At 31.7% G+C, this 22,382-nt stretch overlaps 4 protein-coding genes across 7 annotated transcripts; 2 read left to right on the top strand and 2 right to left on the bottom strand.

The window, feature by feature from the left end:
* Nucleotides 1–2,861: 2,861 nt before the first annotated feature.
* Nucleotides 2,862–5,822, top strand: LOC11426923 (F-box/kelch-repeat protein At3g23880). Its single transcript, XM_003623876.3, has 2 exons — nucleotides 2,862–4,246; nucleotides 5,550–5,822. Exon 1 carries the CDS (start codon nucleotides 2,949–2,951, stop codon nucleotides 4,242–4,244), a length of 1,296 nt encoding a protein of 431 aa, XP_003623924.3. The 5' UTR covers nucleotides 2,862–2,948; the 3' UTR covers nucleotides 4,245–4,246; nucleotides 5,550–5,822.
* A 1,951-nt stretch (nucleotides 5,823–7,773) lies between these two features.
* LOC11436935 (putative ripening-related protein 1) lies at nucleotides 7,774–8,818 on the bottom strand. The gene has a single exon (XM_003623878.4). It carries the CDS (start codon nucleotides 8,454–8,456, stop codon nucleotides 7,887–7,889), a length of 570 nt encoding a protein of 189 aa, XP_003623926.2. The 5' UTR covers nucleotides 8,457–8,818; the 3' UTR covers nucleotides 7,774–7,886.
* A 3,991-nt stretch (nucleotides 8,819–12,809) lies between these two features.
* On the top strand, nucleotides 12,810–13,658 carry LOC11427504 (kiwellin-1). The gene has a single exon (XM_003623879.4). The coding sequence runs from the start codon at nucleotides 12,966–12,968 to the stop codon at nucleotides 13,530–13,532; it is 567 nt and encodes a 188-aa protein (XP_003623927.1). The 5' UTR covers nucleotides 12,810–12,965; the 3' UTR covers nucleotides 13,533–13,658.
* A 640-nt stretch (nucleotides 13,659–14,298) lies between these two features.
* Nucleotides 14,299–21,319, bottom strand: LOC11436936 (AT-hook motif nuclear-localized protein 9). Of its 4 annotated transcripts, none has more exons than XM_024769614.2 (6): nucleotides 20,948–21,319; nucleotides 19,330–19,845; nucleotides 16,864–16,931; nucleotides 15,975–16,106; nucleotides 15,175–15,336; nucleotides 14,299–14,907 (listed from the first exon to the last, which is right to left on the bottom strand). In XM_024769614.2, the coding sequence occupies exons 2-6, from the start codon at nucleotides 19,763–19,765 to the stop codon at nucleotides 14,665–14,667; spliced, it is 1,041 nt and encodes a 346-aa protein (XP_024625382.1). In that variant the 5' UTR covers nucleotides 19,766–19,845; nucleotides 20,948–21,319; the 3' UTR covers nucleotides 14,299–14,664. The 4 variants fall into 4 exon arrangements, with proteins under 4 accessions (XP_024625382.1, XP_003623928.1, XP_039683605.1 ...); XM_003623880.3 differs by having other exon boundaries at nucleotides 19,330–19,876; XM_039827671.1 differs by having other exon boundaries at nucleotides 20,944–21,319.
* Nucleotides 21,320–22,382: the final 1,063 nt, after the last annotated feature.

Genomic DNA, 22,382 nt, shown 5'->3' on the forward strand with positions numbered 1-22,382 from the left:
GTGAAACTATTCTTTTTTGTAGAGTTACTTGCCTTTCAAAATCACCTTGAACCGTTGTTGGCAGGAGCGGGAAGGATGGTATTGTCAACAAGCGGTGCCTGTTAACATTTTATACTCAAAAGTGATTCACTTGTTAAATATCACAAATCTGCAAGAGAATAAGTGATTCACCTGTTAACCATTGTTGGCATGATTGGGTTTGATTTTTTGTGTTTGTTAGTTGTTGGGTTTGATTCATGATTTTTTGGGGTTTCTAATTCATGAATGTTGATGATTGTTTAAATGAAGAATATGAAGATGAGGAAGAAGATGAAGAAAGTAATATAAATTAGGTGTCGGTGATTCAGAGTTATATGATGAACTTCCTTTATCTAACGGTCTTCTTTTTTATGGGTTTAAAATTAATAAAATAGGACTAAATTGATGAGACTAAGACAAAGATAAAGGACTATTTTGAAATTTTTAATAAGTTAAGAGACTAAATGATCAATTTAGCCAATTTTTATTTATTTCCAAATCTTGTTCGGTTTGTTGCTTTTGTAAGACTTTAGTGTTCTATTCTAATACGCCTTGCACTAAATAGAATACTTTCTATGTGTTAATATATTGAGTAAATTACACTCACCTTCCCTTAAAAATGTTTGCATTACACTTCCCCTTCCCTCTTATGTTAAAATATACACTTCCCTCCTCTCTTATTCAAAATATATTTGAAAATAGTTCACTCCCCTCCCCTAAGAGAAGCTTGAATTATATTCTCCTCCCCTCTTGTGTTAAAATCTACACTTTACTCCCTCAATATTTTTTTTTTTATTTCTAACAATCAAGCAAAAAAATTAATTTAACACACTTCAAAGAAAAATAGTATTTCAGATCCATTTTAATATAATCAAAATATGAATGCACATTTTCGCTATTTTTTTTATTAACAAATTCATTAACATTTAATATTAAACTCTAACATAAAACATGAAACAACCCAAAATAAAATTAAAATATGTGAAAAATTACCAAAGTCGATTAAGTATGATTATTTAAAAGTGAATTTTATACTCCAAATTATAAAATTAATAACAAAATATTTAAATTTAATTATCATTGACATCTAAATTATAAAGAAATTAATATTTTCTCTTAAATGATGGTTCAAAATTATTATATATTATTAAACTATTATTTATGTTATAATAGATTAAAGTGTAGTGCATGATTAATTATTAAGGGTGATGGTTGCAATTCAAGTATCTCATGGGCGAGGAGAGGAGTGTAAATTTTACTTTTTAAGGAAAGAAAATGTATATTTTAAAAGAGGGAAGATGAGTGTAATTCAAGCTTCTCTTCGAGAGAGTGTAATCTACTCTAATATATTTCATTATGTTTTTTTTTAGGGAATATTTCATTATGCCTTGTTAAAGAAAAATCGTATAATTTGTTTTCTAATCTAGTTCAAATACAAGATAAGAAAACTTTACTAGAAAACAAAATATGATAACTGTGATAGCTTGTCATATTCCCTAAAAAAATATGAGTTAATAGTGTTTTTCACCCCTGTAATATATGTTATATTTTGTTTTTTCTCCTATAAAATATTCGGTTTGAATTGCATCCTTGTAAAAAAAAAAATTTCCGGAAAACACCCCTCCTCCATCCAACTCAGCAAATTCGCTTACGTGGCGCTAATTTGGCTTTTTTTTTTTAATTGACCATGTGTAAAAAATATATCCACATCAGATTTTATTTTTAAAAAATAAAAAAATCCAAAAAAATCATAAAAATATTCAGTTTTTTTTTCAAAAATTTGATTTTTTTTGAAAAAAAATATTAAGGTTTTTTCCGAAATATAAAAAAAAAAAACAGAAAAATAGTCTTTTTTTTTTTTTTTGGAAAAATCGAAAAAAAAAACTATTAAGATTTTTTTCGATTAAAAAGATTTTAAAAAATTCTGGAATTTAATTTTCAAAATACAAAAAAAGTAAATTTTCAAAATAAAAAAAAGGTCAGATTTTTTAAAAACATTCTGGAAAAAAATATAATTTTTAAAAATTGGAATACAAATTTAGAGGGTTTTAAAAAAGTCGTGGAAATTTCATTTTTCCTAGAATTAAGCTTTTCCTTAGAGGAGGTAGAAATCATAAATCTTATATTTGTGGAATGAAATGATTTTTTTCCCAATATTTTTATTAAAATTGTGGAATAAAATTTTCGAATAAAAAATCTGAATTTTTTCTATATCTGAATCTTTTGTAATTTTGAAAATTTTTTTTTTTTTTATTTTGAAAAATTAAATTCCTGAATTTTTTTTAAATATTTTTAATTTTTAAAAAAATATGATTATATTTTCTGATTTTTTTCTAATTTTTGAAAAATAAAAAACAAATATGACTATTTTTTTTGTTTTTTTATATTTTGGATTTTTTTAAAATTAATTTTCGATTTTAAAATTTTTGGAAAAAAAAGTAAATATTTTTATGTTTTTTTATTTTTTTAAAATATTTTAAAAATAAAATCTGATGTGGATATATTTTTTACACATGACCAATTAAAAAAAAAATGAAAAAAAATTGTCAAATCAGCGCCACGTAAGCGAATTTGCTGAGTTGGAGGGGGGAGAGGTGTTTTCCGGAAGAAAAAAAAAAGTTTTACAAGGATGCAATTCAAACCGAAAATTTTATAGGGGTGAAAACTGAAAATGACCTATATTACAGGGGTGAAAAACACTATTAACCCAAAAAATATTGATAGCTAGCTTATCATATATTGTGGACCAAGAAACCAAACAACCCTAAAAAGAGTCTATATAAGTTTTGCACGACAGTGTATCAGAGAAGAAAAACAAACACAGTTTGCGGTTCTTCAGAAAGAAAAGAAAAAACAAAATTTTGCAGTTGAACGTAAAAGATTTCTTTAAGGTTTTCCAAACAGACGTGCGTTGCTGCATTCATGTCAATATGAATATACAATCGGCAAAGTCTATGGCTCTGTCGTCGGTGGTTCTCCCCGATGATCTCATCGCAGAAGTTCTTTCCTTCCTTCCCGTTATATTTCTTCTTCGATTTAGGTCTGTCAGCAAGTCTTGGAAAACTCTTATTTCCAATCCTGCCTTCGTGAAATTGCATCTCAAGAGATCAGCAACACAAAATCCACACTTCATAGTAATCACGTCATACGTCAAACATCTTCTGGGAGGAGGCATTGAAGTGGATTACAGTGTTGTTCCATACCCCATGTCCCATCTTATTAAGAACCCGACTGAAACTTTCCCCCTTCTCGTTGATCCTTACTATTTTGTGAGCGACAAAGAATGTTGTGCTATAGTTGGTACCTGCAATGGATTGATCTGTTTGTCTGGTGAAAATTACAATCCCACCGACGATTATATAGAGTACTGGCTCCGTTTATGGAACCCAGCCACCAGGACAACATCTCCAAAATTTGGCCAATTTGGCGAATTTGGAAAAACTATGGGGCCTCATGGAATGTTCAATTTTAAGTTTGGTTGTGACGATTCAAGCGGCACTTACAAGGTTGTGGCTTACCGTTACAATCATATTCAACTGAGAAGTGTCGTGAAAATTATCAGTTTTGGTGATAATGTTTGGAGAGATGTTGAAAGTTTCCCGGTTGATCCTCTTGATGTGGACTGCATTTGGGGGGACTATTGTCCGGATGAAGGTGTGTATTTGAGTGGCACTCTTAACTGGTTGGCTATTCACAATAGCCTCGATTATAATTTTGAGGATATTACAGTTGGTCAATTTGTTATTGTTTCACTTGATTGGAGGATGGAGACATACAATCAATACAAGTTGCCTCGTGGGTTTGATGAAGTGCCGTCAAAACGGCCAACAGTTGGTGTGTTGGGGGGCTGCCTTTGTTTTTCTTATTTATACGTAAAAACAGATTTTGATTTTGTTGTATGGCAGATGAAGAAATTTGGGGTTGAAGAGTCTTGGACTCAACTTTTTAAAATTAGTTACCAAATTCCTGGTGAATGGTTTAATGCGGAAGATGCAATAAAGTATTGTCAAATGGTACCGTTACTTCTTACGGAGAATGGTCATGTGTTGCTCAAGCTTAGAATCATGCAACAAGGATATGCATCTCTATATAATTGGAGTGAAAATAGAGAAGATAAAATACAATTTACTGCAAGTAGACCTATTACCAACAACAATATAACTAGAGAAGATGCACGCTTGTGTTGGGCTATGGATTACGTTGAAAGCTTAGTTTCAATATTTTGAAAGTAAGTTGCTTTTCTATGGTTTACTTTACTTGTTTGAACTTATGTTTAGTAGTATATGTTGTTTTGTTTTTATTATAATTGATTGAGTGATTATTCATTTTTATGACTGCTTAGGTTAATTGTATTTTTGGATGACTATGAGACTATCTATTTGCTATTATTACAGTAATCCATCTCCTTGCTACATTGTACTATTTCATAGTTCGAGAGCTGCAATTTGTCACCATATGTATATGAGCGGTGCAAAGAATTATCTTTTTTAATTTATTCAAAATTTTATTAGAAAATAGAAATTGCATTCAAGCATGATTCTAAAGATTTACAGTTTCCATCTGCTTGCTTTGTCTAAGATTTATTGTTTCCTGTTAAAGAAGACAGAAATTCTTGCCAATATACTGTTATTCCTTACATGATTCTGAATAGAACTTATTTGAAAATGTAAGTCTCTTTTTCAGTAATTGGGGTTGTAACAGAAATAGATAGTAATGCAGCTGCGCAAGCTAAACCTTATATATATACCTTCAAAAAGCCCATGTGTCATCTCTTTCATGGTTAGGCTGCTACTAGAGCAAGTCATAAAAAGTCACCTCGGTTCATAGTAATGTACCACAGAAGCTGAAAACAAAACACTCGTTCAAATCAAAATATATCTTGTCAAATACTCCATAGTTAAAGTATCCATTTTCGAAAAGTATTTACCAAATTGCAGTTAACACTTTCTTGATATTACTAGTACAAAAACTCTACAATAACCTCGACAAATACTCGTTGATTTTCCCTTTGTTAATAATTAGCTTTGATATATACCGAAAGGCTTTTATGTAATAAAATCTGAATTCTCAGAATTGTAAGCCGCTCCTACGACCTCCTTTCCTCTTACTATAGCAGTAAGTTGGTAAATTTATTGTCATTCAATGCCTCCGAGATCACTTACATAGTTTATCACCGCTTCCTCTCTCGATATGTAGAGGATCGATGAAGCTGTCTAAGCACAACCTAAAATACTTCACAAAATGATATTCAGGAATCAGGATGTTACACAACAGGGGAATCACAAAATGCTGTAAACATAATAAATTAACTTCTGCAAACTAACAATTCATTTAAGAATTAGAGAGCCTATCCGTACATAATCAGAGGTTGTTATATAAAATCCTTCAAATCCCTTGGAGGTTCCTTTTTTCCTTAATATTAGAATTGAACCAAAGATTTTGGTTAATACGAGTGGCTGTTATTCTTATAGTTTTATTACCTGTTGGGAAATTGTGTTTTGTATTAGCTATTCATGGCGTTAATATGGCAGGAAAGGAAAGTAGGACTGCACAGAGCTGATGCACCAGCATGGAATGCCGCTGTCGCTCATATCCGAAGGAAGCTGAACTCTGATATGCTCAACCTTGTGGATTTCAATTTTCATTTCTACAGAAATCAGATTCATGAACTCTTTTTGTCGAAGTACACTTTTTTTTTTCTGCATTTTGTTTTCCCTTTTTTTGGTTCTGGGTACCATAGATTTCTATGACAATTTCATAGTCGTGTCGGTGTTTATGCATTTAAGGGTTTGTGATTGACTATATTGTCCAATTAGTAATCTATAAACCATTTTATTAAATCTTGATTATCATTGACCTATTCAATTATTAAGCTTTGTTGATGCATTACATGATGTTCAAATGAAAACGTGGCACAATGCACAGAAAATGAGATAAAATTGTGATTGAAGAGGAAATATGGAAGTGCTATTTTCTAGTGTTGTTTTCAATTGTTAGGAAAAAAATAACTATTGGAATCAATGGTGACAATATAAAAGTTTGCACGATTTTTTTTTTTGCTACTTACAATAAAAGTTTCAGTACTACTTCCATAAATGTAAAGAGGCATTTTTTTTTTTTGCTACAATGCTAACGAAACAAAGAGAAAAGAACAGAAGAAAAAAGAAAAACAATTAAAAACTATAGGAAAGAAAGTCCCAGCTGCACCCATCTTCAGGGGATACAAGAGACCATCTAGAGGGGAGGCATGGTAAACCATATCATTATCTGAGGAGGCTCCAAGCTTGGCCAAAAAATTCGCACATTGATTTCTCTCTTTGAGAGTGTGACAAACAATAATATTAGTTTGTTCAATCTAGTCCTTCACGTCTTGAATCAAAACAGCATAAACATGAAATTTGGGAGTTGGGTCTTTGACGAGGTTAATACAAAGTAAAGAGTCAGAGTAGCAAACGAGCTCTTCAATCCCCAATTTTGTTGCCAATGTTTCCGTTGAGACATGCTTCCGGAAAAAAAATCCGCCCCTTACATCACTTGGTGATTGGTGTCTCCCAAAACACTATGAGTACTTTAAGATAGAAAGGCTTAGTGCAAGTATACACTGTCCAAGTTAAATTGAAGCAAAAACATCTTTTTTATTTAGGCCTAATTCATTATTGGTAAAATAACATTAGTAGTGGTCAGATTGTAATCTTGCAATCATACAAGGGACAGTATTTGGAATGAATTTGCAAGCTTTGCATAAATTTATTTATTTATAGAAGCACGTTTCAAGACCTTGTAAGGTTTATGGAGGAACTGGATGATAAAATTTGAGTTACATTCCTTGGGAATCAAAAGTTTAGCTATCAAGCAGTACTTTTTATAACTATCAAATTGTGTGTATTCCATTTTTCTTTTGTTCAAAATTTTGATTAGTAATTGCAATCACTGATCTCTTATGCTACATATGGAATGGAGCTATAGAGCAACCCATGAAAATTGATTAAGACTGCTAAAATATAATTTGAACTTCAAAAATATTAGTAGTGATATGGTAGTAAATTTTGTGATTTTTGCTTGTTTTTCTTTTTTTAGATGAACTAAGAGCAAACAAAGCTCATCATGCTCAAATGACATCCCAACAAGACTGGCACCCCAAAAGAGCATCAATAATTTTCAGTACAATCGAAATAAATTTATTTAAAAAGGTGAAAATTACAAAACCTTATGGATCCAAACCGAAACTTGCGAAGATTAAGAAAAGCAAAAAATAAGAAGAGAAAATCTATCAACAGGAAAATCTCTACTCAAAAAGAAGGGAGCAAACTCCACCAAAATACTCCATGGAGGGAGTGTCTATGAGACACTAACAAATCTGCACATCTATTTCCATCTCTATCTCTATGAATATGAGAGAGGCCACAAACTGCCGACTTATTTTGCTCGTTTGTGCAAAAAGCCACCTAGCAGTGTCAAAATGAACTAACAAACATACATACATTTTTGTATAGGTTCTCTTTAAGAAATCAGTAAGGCATCAAATATTTAGAAAATTATATTCTTGTGAATAACCAGACAAATTAGCTTAACTCGGCCGTGATATACAAATATGACATCTAAGGCCATGGAACATATGTTACTTATCAATCATTATTTATAAGTATATATTTCAATAAAGAGAAATTTGCAGTATTGATATAAAAGCAAATGTTAAATTTAGGATTTGAACTCAATCAATAAAAGTGTGTTGTATTTTCTAAATTTATAACAGAATGGTAACAACAAGTATATATGATACATAGACATATGATAAAATAAAAGTACAGAATATGATCACTAAATTAAACCATAGAGACACAAACATGAATTTTAACCTATATATAATATCAAGCATCTGACCATGTAATATCAAGACCACCCCATTGTTCTTTAGGCACACCTAAAGCTTTCCACACAGCTTTGGAAGCATCAACAATGTTGTTTGGACACGGTGGTTGGTAGTCATGCTGTTCATCACATCCCTTTCTAGAATCGCACTCGTCAACAACCATGGCCACGACATTTCTTCCATTAGCACTGATTGTAATGTTGTTTAGACACCTGCTTTTATGGTTGAACCATCCGGTGGAAAGTGCAACAACAGGAGTGTCATCAGAATGATACTGCTTGTCACATTCTGAAGGACCACCTCCATCTCCACCCTTTTGAAAACTATTAAGAGTGAGATATGCTTTGGTGTGAGTGGACACTGATGGTGAACATACATAAGTTGTGTACATTTTTCCTTGTACGCAACAATCAGAATCATTCTCTTGATTGCATTTTCCTGGAGGAGCTTTCTTTCCTCTAATTCTACCGCTTGGTCGGCAGTTCTGAGCTTCGGAATACACAAAACTTGTAAAAATAAGAGTAATAGCCAAGAAAATAAAAGAAACTTTGGGGCAAAATCTCTTCATTTTGTCTATGAAACTCTATGTTTCTCTTTGTTGTTCTTCTCAGTATTTGATGTTTTGGGACAGATTTTAGTTAGTATATATAGATATCTCCTCTTCTGTTTGTAAAGTAATTCGGTTGGTTTTGTAATAACAAACAAAAGAGAAAGATATACAGAAGTTAGATTTTGGGTCAAAGGTATCTGTTCTATGATCCTGCTTCTTTTAGTCCAAATGACAAGTACAAAACTACAGCTTCACTTTTGAGGTCAAAGAACAAGTTCTACACTACCTTGTTTATCAAATGCAATATTTTGAACATAACCGGAACTTATTTTTTGTTATGTTTGAATATTCAGTTTAATGGTAATTTGTAGGTTGCTGAAACTTTGTCTTACATGCACACACACACACATGTATATGCATTCTCCAAAAACAAAAAATTGTATATGCATGAAGTGGGATATTGCTATTAGTTCTGCTTTCTGTCTTACATGAAATTGTCAATAGCTTGAGAAAGTAACTATCAAAGGATTAATAAAAAAAATGGTCATGCCTGTCTCTATGAGCAAGCAAAGAAAATACTAATTAAAAAAGATAGTTCGTTTGTAAATATGTCTTAAAATATTATTCTAATCTTTTCAAAGAAAACTGAAGACTTTTATTTTGGTTGTTAGTAATAGAACTACGTGCTTTCATCTTGTAGTTGTTATTTGGACTAAACATGACAAGTTACGCCTCCTAGCCTTGAGCCTAAAAGAATATTTTCTTTACCAAATGAAGGAGTTCTCTTACTCTATATATATCCATTAAAATCTTAGTCTATATGCATCAATAATTACATGAGAATTGCTGTTGACACATATGCATTGACTGAAAAACACAAGTAATTTACTCAAATGCTCTTCGGCAGTTCTCTTACTCTATATATATCCATTAAAATCTTAGTCTATATGCATCAATAATTGCATGAGAATTGTTGTTGACACATATGCATTGGCTGAAAAACACAAGTAATTTACTCAAATGCTCCTCGGCAGTTAATTGCCGAGTTATGAAACCGGCTGCAGTTAACTGCCGAGGAAAACTTCGGCAGTTAACTGCTGAGGAAACCTCAAACCTGTTTTTTTTTTTTGACAAAAACCATAAATTGTTATTAATAATATTTATTGATTTTGAATGTTTCAATAATTATTTTGTACGTTTCAAACAATTGCAGTATTATACTTATGCATATTATATATATATATATATATATATATATATATATATATATATATATATATATATATATCTTAATAATAATATCATTTAAATCTTGACCAAAAAAATAAAGAGCATTTAAATACTCAAAAAACATTTCAATAAGTGTAAAAATTAAGCATTTGAATATTGTTTTGCAAATTACTTAAATAAATAAAAAATCTTTGTGCACAATTATTTTAATGTAGAAAATATAACAACATATTATACCTTAAAAAAAATCGTTGTGCACAATTATTTTAACGATTTTTTTATTATTATTTTTATTTAAGTAATGTGCAAAACAATATTCAAATGCTTAAATTTTACACTAATTTAAATGCTATTCTTATTAAGATATATACGCATAAGTATAATACTGCAATTGTTTGAAACGTACCAAAATAATTATTGAAACATTCAAAAACAATAAATATTATTAATGACAATTTATGATTTTTGTCAAAAAAAAAAAACAGGTTTGAGGTTTCCTCGGCAGTTAACTGCCGAAATTTTCAGTTTTCCTCGGTAGATTACTGCCGAATTTTTCCTCGGTAGTTAACTGCAGCCGGATCCATAATTCGGCAGTAAACTGCCGAGGGATATTTGGATAAATTACTCATGTTTCTCAGCCAATGCATATGTGTCAACAGCGATTCTCTAATTGCATAGATACAATGAAGAGCCTTTACTCCAAAGCTTCTTACCTTTTACTGATTACTCTCATTTTAACTAGTATGTATTCAGAAGCCCAACAATGTCGTCCAAGTGATAGAATAAGTGGAAAAGAGGCTCCTTCTGCACAATGCAATCAAGAGAATGATTCTGATTGTTGGGTACAAGGACAAATGTGTACAACTTATGAATGTTCGCCATCAGTATCTACTTACACTAAAGCATATCTCACACTTTGGTTGCCAGACCCTTTGGTGGGTTACTCTGTTCGTGGTTCATATCACTTGCTGACTTCTAGACACGTTCCTCTTAGGGATCATGCGTCTTCTCTGATATGGCATAAACAGGTGCCGTTGAAGGTTTCTTTATTTGCTTGGAGGTTGCTTCGTGATAGATTGCCTACTAAAGCTAATTTGGTTCAAAGACGAGTGCTTGACTCCGAAGCTTCTTTGTGTGTTTTAGATTGTGGCATGAGTGAAACAGCGCAACATTTGTTTCTATCTTGTGACGCTTTTTCATCTTTTTGGCCTCTGGTGCGCAATTGGCTGGGTATTCTTGGTGTTGATACCAATGTTCTTATGGATCATTTTCTTCAGTTTGTGAACTTGACAGGTGGAGGTAAAGCTGCTAGAGATTTTCTTCAGCTTATTTGGCTCTTGTGTGTTTGGGTTTTATGGAACGAACGTAATAACAGGCTTTTCAATAATGTTGTAACTTCAATTCCCAGGTTGTTAGATAAAGTCAAATATATGTCTTTAGCCTGGTTGAAAGCCAAGAAGGTTGTTTTTAGTTTTGGTTCAGATATGTGGTGTTCAAGTCCCTTACAATGCTTGGGCATCACGTAATGATTTGTTATGGTTGTTTGTATGACTCTAAATTTTTAGAGTAGCTCTTTTGGCACACCTTGTGCTAGAATAGTTGCTTTTGGTGATTAATATAATTCCATTTTTGATTGTTCAAAAAAAAATATTAAATAACTTAAATGATATTCTTTTTCAAAATTTTGAGATCTACAATCGTAGTTGTGTCGCTTGACCTGTGTCGGCCTTGAAGTTAATCTAACAATTGTAGGAACGTCTAATATGAATTTAGTCTAAATGTGTGCTTTACTAATTTTCGTAAATTTTAATAAAATATTATATATGTTGCCCATTTTTACTATTATTATTGAAACAAATTACCGAAAATTATAGGTCCATCCTTGGACTCGTTTTAAGAAGTCTAAATTAGATGCACCCCTAAATTTACTAATTAAAAGCAAATTTAAGGACAAAATTTGTTAACCAAAAATGCATTTGATAACCAAAATGACAAACAAAGAGACACGAGAGAATATGTTTTAATATTTTAATACATTCAATAACTATAATGTTAATGGGTCACAAATTTAATGCTCAAAATGATTGTTTATTCAAAATCAATTTATACTTTTTTTTGTGGTGCAAATATCAAGGGTGATTAAGTGTATATGTTTGGTATTACCGTAGGTATGATAAGATCACGGCGAATCGTCGCGTGAGCCTAACATACTCACTGTGATACCAAACATATGTTAAGTTTCTACTGTGATAGGGAATAACCTCGCACTTTATGAAAATCGGGACCAAATTGATACCTTCAAAAAAGTGAGGGACCAAGCAGGCCATTAACTCTTTTTGTATTACGGCTATAGACAGACGTTCACATGAAACAACATCATGACAAGCATTTTCAACTATTTATGTTATTTTTATCTTTATTAGTCTTGCACCAATTGATTCAGGCAATGTTCATGAATCATGTACATCCTTCATAACCACTTATGGAATTATATCAACACTACACAAAGATTCTCAACACAATGGTGAAGAGGGGAATTAGACAATTTAGATTATGTAACAACACCCTAACATTTTTGTAAATAATTGATATAATTAATATTTTTACCTAGAACAGCATATTAGAATCAAAAGCTAAAGTTGATGATATGGCCGGCAGAATCTATTAAGGATGTTGGCTAGTTGTATTTGGTGTGATTGCTACATCAATGGAGTGTTAATATTTGGACTATTACTTGGTTCATGTTCAAGTTACTTACTGCCAACTTGTGTTTCATGGATTTAGTTTTGTATTGTATTGTTTACTTTTATAGTGATGTCTTTAGGGGTCTTGTTGGCATCTTAATTGGAATAGGAGAAAAGAATGCATTAGTATTGGTTTAGTATTCAAAGTTTAACATCAACGTTGCATGATTGGAATAGGAATTTTACTTCCCCACGTTTCAGGATATATTGTTTCTAATCTGAAGAAAAAACTATTAAATAAATAATTAATTGATCTATACGTTGTTTTTTACTTTTTTTTATTGAAACCCAACAGCATCAAAAACAATAAACTAATATAAAACTCGTAAAAGAACCATCTACTAGTCAAGCTGTAGTTGTCATTGGCTAAACAAAGTAAAAGTAATTTTTTGACCTTAAAAATGTTTCAACCCTACATTGCAGCTGTAGTGAACATAACCAAATGATTTACTTGATGTGGCTATTAATCTCTATATATACCCTTTGAGAATCTCAATCCATGCATATCAAACACACAAATATTCAATAGTAAAACACAGCTAAAATAGATAATATGCAGAGTTTTTGCTCCAAAGCATCCTTTCTTTTCCTAGTTTTTCTTGTTATCACAAATTTGTTGCACTCTGAAGCCCAACAGTGCCGTCCAAGTGGTAGAATTAAAGGAGAAAAAGCTCCTTCCGGACAATGCAACCAGGAAAATGATTCAGATTGTTGTGTGCAAGGAAAAATGTACACAACTTATAAATGCTCACCATCAGTATCTACTCACACTAAAGCATATCTCACGCTCAATAGTTTTGAAGAAGGTGGAGATGGAGGTGGTCCTTCAGCGTGTGATAATCAATATCATTCCGACGACACCCCGGTTGTTGCACTTTCTACTGGATGGTTCAACAACAAGAGTAGATGTCTCAACAAAATTAAGATTAGTGCGAACGGAAGAAGTGTGGTGGCCAAAGTTGTTGATGAGTGTGATTCGAGAGCAGGATGCGATAAAGAACATGATTATCAACCTCCTTGTAACAACAACATAGTTGATGCCTCTAAAGCTGTGTGGAAAGCCTTGGGTGTGCCTCATGATCAATGGGGTGGATTGGACATTACATGGTCTGATGCTTGATATTATGTGCATTCAAAAAACAGTATGTGTTTGGTGTAGTACAGTAAGTGTTTTGGTGAGTTTTATCTGTTTTTCGTCTTTTATGTATGATATATATATATCAAGTGTGCCAGTTTTCTTTTTCTTCGTTACCATTATGTAAGTTTTCTTTCAGATGTAAACGATCAACTTTCATGATGCTTTGACTTGTAAATATCAGCACTAGTTCCATATTTGAAGTTTGAGTTGTTTTACTTTAGTTTTGATGTGTGAAACAAAACTATCAGTCTTATTTTTCAAGGCAAATTTCTTTTTTTATGGTCCTTGTTGAGTTCTACTGAAAATGATTTTGCTTGTAAAAATCACAAATTTACTTTTTCATGTTATGATTATCTTAATTATAATCAATGCAAAAGTCTGCCACAAGAGGTCTAAAAGAGATAATTCATGCATAAGTTTGCCATAAGAGGTCTAAAAGTGTTACGTATTTATACAAGTTTCTCTATAAAAGTTTGTTATCATATTCCTCGCTTTGATGTATTCTAAAATTCAAAAAGTAAAATATATTTGTACATATCTAAACTTCATAGATCAACACAAAAAACATCTATGGCAATATTGGCTGCATACTATTATGTAAATCAGTATATCTTATGCATGAAAACACTCTTGGAAAGAAAAAAATAACGTAGCATTCTTGGGATTGGACTCAGAAACAAAACTTCTGATTGAGTTAGAAGAGACTTGAATCATCTCATCTGAATACTCTTACGTGCCCAACACCATATTGTAAATATGAATTATTTCGCAAATGCATTGTCAACCATTCAATTAGAAAAATCACATAAAACTATTTGTCATAAATGGTGTTTCAAAACCACATAAAACATCTAGCCCAAGTTATTTTTTTTCAAACAGGCCATGAAATGTATCCTTACCAATGAGGAACATGAAACCTTCAAATTAAAATTCCTCACAGCTATAAAAACATGAGAACCCCTAGTGAAATCATGGGTGAAGGATAGCTAAGTGAGATTTATGAATTGCAAAAGTCAGCTTGCTCTATTCTGATGTTGGTACTTTTCATTGTTTCATCACTACTAAATAAAATTAGATGAGTGATCATGAGTCTGAAATATATACACAGTACGTGTCAACCACGCATTAAATCAATGTCAGCATGGGAGTTACCCATATCCATCTGACGCGATGCTGCTGACCAAGGGCTTAAGGATGAGGTTGGAGTCAGATTTTGATTTGGTGAAATGCTATTCAGTGCAGCTGGATTATGAGCTCCTTGATGATCTGATTCAACAGTACCTTCTGCATCTTCTGAGCTTTCCTTTTTCTTGTTCTTTGCCTTCAATCTACCCCAAAGAAAGCTCCCAATCATCACCTACAATCGTGACTTTTATGTTCAATAAGTAGCTCAATTTTTTTATATAAACATGCGAGAAATTAGATATGAATAATTTATTTCATATACACTATCAGTGTAAATATTTTTTAGATTGTCAATCAATCGTATGATTGGTTATGATTTGTTAACAGTGTAAATTTTACATTAACAGGGTCAGGTGTAGAAATTAAACTCATTAGATGTATGTTTTAAAAGTATAATCTAAAATAACATGATATATGGTAGCATTGAAAATGTTGTTACCTGGACAGGACTGGCAGCAACAAGCGGTCCACCAACTGCTCCACCAAAGAGGCGGCCATCAGGACCAAGAAGGGAAATACTTAGTCCACCATCTCGGTTCCGTGAGGAGCCATTTTCAGTAGGCACGTAACAGCCTGACATGCTCATTATGTGAAAATGTCCCTAACAAAGCCAAAACCAAGCTGGCAATTAAAATATATAAACAACCTTATAATAACAGATAGTGGATGTAGAGAGAAATTTGACAAAGCAATACAAACATGAGAAATGAAATTTCCTACTCAAAATATGTGCTTAAAGCTAGGTCTACATACAAGAATAGAAATTTCCTATTCAAAATATGTGCCAAAAGCTAATATAGGTCCATACACCAATTAGATAATCATGGTGACTCAAAAAGTCAAAATGATTCCATGGTACCAATTTATTTTGTTTTAGTAGAACCATCAAAATTTATTTGTACCAGACATATATGTTTGCATACGTATGAACACACATATTCAGGAATCTGTTTATGAAATATTTTGCAACAAATTCCATGCTAGAACTATACAACTTAGTTTCAGATAGTATGGCATTGTGGAAGTGCTGCAACACATGATCAAAGGCTTACATACAAAATTGGAAAAGTAGCCAGAAAATAATCTTAACTTTGAGGGATAGACATTTGATTACGTGCACAGTGTCGTGCGTGCTTAAACGTGGCATATAGGCCATATATGTCTTTATGTAACAACAATTCTATATGAACCGGTAAGTGTATCCAAATTAACAAAATAACAATAGCAAAGTCTCCATACCTCATATTTGAGAGTGCCGCCTGAAATTGAAGGCTCACGAATAATGACGGATGAGACACTGCCAGAAGATGACAAAACACAAAGAGCTCTAGCTCGCACCTGAGAAAATGTCAAGATTTTTGCTGCAATGTCCTGCAGAAGAAAAAAATGTTCACATGTGTAATTCTCCAATATTTACATAAATGTTATAACCTTAGGCACACACTTGAAACAATATGAAATAAAATCAGGATTTACAAATGTGGTTATAAAATTCTGGGGGGAGCACTTCTATGACCCCTTGCCTTCCTACATTAATTTCTTCTTTACTATTATTGATATGAATATCACCATAACTCTTGGTTTTGCTTTATTAGGTCAACTTTTTCTTTTAAGATAAATGTATATATGAAAATTTGTTTACAATTTAATTTAAACTTTTGTTATTATTAAAAAAATAGTTGTACATAGTGCCACATTTCCTTGCTCTAAGAAGCCAAAAATTTGGTTGCAAATAAATGTTAGTAGATGCTTTAGATAAAACTTCAGGTGAATAAAAAAAACAGAAATATCAATAGAAACTCGGAAGTTGATATTTATTTAAATAGGTAAAAATATAAGGATTTTTATGTTTCAGTGATCATGTTGTAGTTGTTGGGCTAACTAGTAACTAGTATTTCACTAAAAATGATAGATGCAAATACATTTATTAGGCTAGTCATTGTAAAAAATTGCATATCAACACACCATCATATTTCATTATGACATCCAAGTCTAAAAAAATCATATAATATCATTCAAATTCATATTTCTCCTTTCTCTCTTTTCTATTTAGTTTCTTCCCAAACTTAACATATAAAACCAAAACAGAGATAAAAACAGGTTAATATAATGGAAAAAAAAAACATACTTCTCCACTTGCAATTTCGATGACATGAGGAATGAATCCCGTCCCAGCTGAACCAGACATCAACTCTCCTGAAAATAAGTAACCACTTAAACCATCAGAAAATGCAGATAAAGAACTTAGCAAACTTATGCATTGTTACAATAAATATAAGTATCATCATATGTTTTCATGATGAAATCATTGTTATTTTATAATTTTATACGCATGTTTTAGCCATTGCAATTTTGATTATTACATATTGTAGTGCAGAATTGTATAACAGTATCATAATAAAACCATAATACCCAACTAGTAAATATTTTTATATCACATGCATTTACTCATACACACACATGTGGGCATGCCACACATACAGTCTGTTTGGTTAGAAATGTTTGATGTTTGATTTGTCAATATTGATAAAATATTTTTCAGATTTGATTTCTACTATATTCTGGTGCAGTAACTAATGATTCAGGTAATGTTGTTTTCGGACTATATAATTCTACAATTGCGGAAAGGCATCATGGTATATATAAATGAACATTTAAACCATAATCACCAATTTAATTGTAATCAGATTTCCTTTCATTTATAATTTAAAATGAAAAAATGCATCTCTCTCTTGGAGAACAGCAAAACTTTAAATTCAAGCAAATTGATACTCCATATCATTGGAACTTAAATGCCATTGCTTATTCATGTCATTATGATATTAGCATGTCAAATTATCAACATAAATATAAACAAAGAACCAAAATAAAATTTAGAGAACCTATAACATTTGAATATAGATGTATAAAACTTTAATCCAAACTTTTTAAATACCCACTACCGAATACACGAGGCATCTTCGGTGCAGAAAACTGATTTGAAGAAGGGAGTTGGGGCTGGGGCCACGGCTGGTTCGCAGCAGAGGGGAGAGTGACGAGAAGAGAGAGCGGGCGTATCTGTTCTGTGGCCCCATAAGAGAAGGGGATATTAGGGTTTTCTTTTATGCGAAAACCCCAAAAATACCCTTGCAACTGCTCCATTTAAAGGGTATATTTGGATTTCCAAACCCTTAAAAACAATCATACTCATGTAGTGGCGCCTCCTTAGCAAAACACGTGTTTCTCGTGCACGAACGTGGCCACACCTCTATTCTACACCACCTCGCCACGTGTGGGTGAAGCTAGCCATTGATCCCCACCGCCCCAACTCTATCACACCGCACCGCTATTGACAACGTAGGAATCAATCAAACCAGTCCAAACCGGTATGAACTAGTTGTCTTTGTTTTTTTATTGATTTTATTATAATTTTTAACCCAATAAAAATTGAATGTCAAGTTAAAAGCCCGGCATATTACATTCAGTAATCAGTATGAATATTTAGCTTCTTAATATTTAATTTTTTTTTCTTGTAAGATTTAGATTATGATTATTTTAGGTGCTATCATACCTACACTAATGCACCAAATCACATTAGATTATGATCATTATATGTTCATTTGAATTTTTTATCTCTCTTACTTTCTTATAGCTTTTTATTTATATTAGTTAAATTAATAGTTAATATCTTCTATAATGTTAAAAAGATATAGAGCTAGTTTGTTTAAGCTTACGAAAAAAGTGATTTTAAAGTTGTGTAAAAAAGTGATTTATTTCTTTCGTCTCACAATACGTGTCCTCTTTACTATTTTTCCGTCTCAAATTATTTGTCCCTTTTACAATACTAATACAACATTTACTATTTTTTTCCACTAACATAACCTTATTTATTGCATTTCAATCATCTAACTACTCCACTAACAATAATTAATGAGGGTGTTTTAGTAAATTAGACATATTTTACCATTAAAATCAACAATATTGATCATTTCCTTAGTAACCGTGTAAAACTCAACTAACAACTATTTTCAGAAGCTACTTTGAGTAACATTCATAATGATTAGAAATATGATGTTTTTAAAAATTCAAATAAACACACAAATATTTCAAAAGTGAGACCATATATTTCAGCTTTTTCATAAAATATGCTTTTATTTTGTCAAAAAATCACTTCGAGCATATGTATGTTTAAGCTTAATAAAGTAAAAAAAAAAATTACACTTCAGAAGATGTCTATTTAATCTATAGAAAATACATCAAAATTTTAAAAATTGTTTCTGAAGAAAAGCTTTAGTAACTACCGCTTAAAATAAAAAGTGATTTATATTATTGTAAAACAACAGAAAACAGCTTCTGATTTAGAAAAAACCTAAAAAACAAATCATATTTTTTAAACACAACCTAAAACCACTTTTCCTATGTGTACACAGCAGGACCCTAATTTTTTTCAAAATAAGAAGTTATCTTTTATGAAAATATTGTAACAAACAGGCTCATAGTTAAACGGGTGCTTTCCCCAATTTGAAAAATTGATTCAAACCCCATACATATACCTTTCATGCATCAAACAATAATCATTATTAACACAAGACACTGTAAAATGCAAGAGATTTACCAAAAGAAGCCAGTTGTTGTTTCTTCCCACTCCCAGGCGGACGCCCTCTCCCTCGTTTCGGCCCGCCTTGCGTCATAGTTCCAGGATTACTAGATGGTGTTGGACTTGGACTCAGTGCCAATGACACAACTCTATCTGCGCCATATTTCCTCGGCCTTCCTCTCTTCCTTTTCACAGTTTCCCCAGACGGTACTCCAGTATGACCACTCATATTGACACCTTGAGATGAAATTGCCGAAGATTCTAGCGGTAGTGTGGTTCCAATGTTACTACCACCACCACCAATGTTGGATTGAAATGGCAGATTGGGATTAGACAGTTGATTAAAACTCGGCGAAACATGTAACTCGGGTTGTGCTCCAGAACCAGGTAGTACTCTCTGCTGCATATAGTAAGATGCAGAATTGGATAACGCCATATGGTCCCCGTGATCCATGCATTTACTTTCAAATGCCTTCTTTCACAAGAAACTCAGACCTCCAATATTCAAATATACTAAAAACTTATCACCAAACTCTGCAGATAGAGTATAATGACAAAATTTAAACTGGGAAAAAAAAAAAAAAACATGTATTAGAATACGATAAAATATATGAAATTCAATAAAAAATTACCAACAAGTGTCAAACAGTGCTTAAGCCCACATTATTTGTAACTATAGTTCAAGAAGAAAGACTAGTAATCCTTCAAATCAAAATAGGGTAATAAAGTTTCTCCTTGATGGCAACATATTAACATACATATGAAAGAAAGTGAAAGGACGCAAACACAACAATGTAGAAGACAAGATAACCATAAAGTAGAAGATAAATAAGAAAAAAAGATGGGAAGCCAAGGCATCCACACAAATAAGGGAACCACTATCCAATAACAACATGTACATGTTTAACTGAAGACAAAAAGAGCAGCCACATCACATCTTACCAAACTTATAAAGCACTAACACGACATTTGACAGGAATTTGAAGTAAAGAAATAAAAAGTAAAATAGTTGAATGTAATCACATGTGTTAGTGTCAATGCTATATGAACTACAAAAAAGTAAAGGTTGCATATTGAACATGGAAAGGTCCACACTTACCAGCCCTAATAATAAACCTTAAACACAAAGCAATTTCAAAGGTTACCAAATAAAACTCAACCTTCCATGCCAACACTCAAAAAATCAACAACTCAAAATCATAAAATTTGTAAAAGTATTACTACCCTTCTGAATTCTGATCAAAGATGTGTAATTACGACATGTGCTGCTGTCATACACCGACACGACACGACAACTACACATGTTATGTTCAATTAATTCTTTATGTCGGTGTGTCACTGTCGTGTCCGGTGTCATTCAAAGGTATTACTTCAAACCAATGCCAAAGAAAGGTCACAAACCCAGTTCCAAAAAGATAGACCACAAAATACCACAGTACAATCTCAGAACCTCAAAATGACATACAAAAGCTAAAAACATAAAAGCATGATGTTTCTGAAATAAAGTCACAACCTTTGGCAAAATGGGTTTTGAGTTACAGCAAAATTCAACACCCCAAATACATGAAACACAAAACAAAAAGCAACATGCATATAAAAGAATAAACAATGAGAAGGGATAAGAAATCATACATACATTTGTAAGCAATAATATCCAAAGGGTATGTTGCAACAACACCAATTCCACCTGTGAACAAATTGAAGCTAGGAATTGCGAAGAAAAAAAAAATCAAAAAAAGTTGATGTTTTTCACAGTGTGAGTGTGCAAAGAAAGCAAATTGAAAAAGGGTTATTGAAAAATGGAAAAGAATGGTGTTTCTCTCTCTCTATCTAGTGCAGTAGTGTGTGAGCTGCACACAAAAGTCCTTATCTGGTTGCATAAAATTCTAGGGCTATGGTTACTCTCTCTCTCTAGAAAAAAAGAGTTTGTTTTGTTGCTATATATACTTTCTCTCTCCTCGGTTGGGTTGCGATATCGGTTATGCTGCTGATGATGTTTTGTGTGCGTGATGTTTCTGGGATTTAGGAAAGGAGGTTTTGAGAAGCAAACAAAATAAGCACTTTTTGTTTTGGATAATACTGAATATTTTATTTTTTTAAAAGAAAGAGAATATTTTATTTTCCGGTTAAATATGTTTTTGGTTGTTATAAATATATTAAATTTTTGTTTTAGTTTCTCTAAATTTTTCCTTCAACGTTTAGTCCTAATAATATTTTCAATTATCACTTTTGATCCCTATTTTTAAGTCACTTGTGTATTTTTTGATGTAGTATACTGTGCAGATCTCTCCAAAAAAAAATTAAATTTTTTCATAAAATATAAATTAAATATGAATTTTTAACTGCATAAAATATACAAAAATTCATATTTAATTCATGTTTTTGTTAAACAATTGTAATTTTTGTGAGAGGTTCTTATAATATTATAAACTTTTTTGCAAAATTTTATTCAAAAATATGAATTATACATGTGAGTATACTTAAAAGGAGGGACAAAAATGGGGATTGAAAATATTATAGATACTAAAAATAAATGTAATAGACGAGTTACATTGGACACCGACGAAGATTCAAACCAAAATTCCAAAGAAGAGCACGCTTATAATTCTTAAACATTACTCCTTTCCTCCTTAATTATAAGCTCCTAGAAAAAAAGTTTAGTCCACAAATATAAGTCTCTATACAAATGTGCACATTTATTTTTTTTTTTCTTACACATATATACAAACAAAAGACAACTTAGTAAATTCACACATAAACTAGAAAAATTAAATACATTATCAATTTTTCTTAATATTTGTAAAATTAGTCAAAGAGCTTATAATAAGGGACGAAGGGAATTCCCTTGGAAAAAAAAGGGATAGAGTGAATATTAACTAACATCTTAACTTAATTAAGTACTCATTCCGATCACAATTACAAATAAAAAAAATTAATTTTTGTATTCATTGAATATTGTATGTATTTGGTCTATAATATAGACCAAATACATTAACTTTCAATGAATTTAAAAGTGGTGTTTTGTTTATAAATATGCCGTGGGAGAGCGGTTAATACTTTTATCGAAAAAA

The sequence above is a fragment of the Medicago truncatula genome, chromosome 7, assembly GCF_003473485.1.
Source record: "Medicago truncatula cultivar Jemalong A17 chromosome 7, MtrunA17r5.0-ANR, whole genome shotgun sequence".
NCBI lineage: Eukaryota > Viridiplantae > Streptophyta > Magnoliopsida > Fabales > Fabaceae > Medicago > Medicago truncatula.

What these genes read in the sequence shown, in the direction of transcription:
- LOC11427504 (XM_003623879.4), top strand. Translation starts at nt 12,966, where the DNA reads ATGCAGAGTTTTTGCTCCAAAGCATCCTTTCTTTTCCTAGTTTTTCTT.
- LOC11426923 (XM_003623876.3), top strand. Translation starts at nt 2,949, where the DNA reads ATGAATATACAATCGGCAAAGTCTATGGCTCTGTCGTCGGTGGTTCTC.
- LOC11436935 (XM_003623878.4), bottom strand. Translation starts at nt 8,456, where the DNA reads ATGAAGAGATTTTGCCCCAAAGTTTCTTTTATTTTCTTGGCTATTACT.
- LOC11436936 (XM_024769614.2), bottom strand. Translation starts at nt 19,765, where the DNA reads ATGGATCACGGGGACCATATGGCGTTATCCAATTCTGCATCTTACTAT. An exon ending in TCGAAATTGCAAGTGGAGAA is followed by an intron (nt 16,107 to 16,863) that starts GTATGTTTTTTT and finishes TTTCTTCTGCAG; the next exon opens with GACATTGCAGCAAAAATCTT. An exon ending in TTGCTGCCAGTCCTGTCCAG is followed by an intron (nt 14,908 to 15,174) that starts GTAACAACATTT and finishes TCACGATTGTAG; the next exon opens with GTGATGATTGGGAGCTTTCT.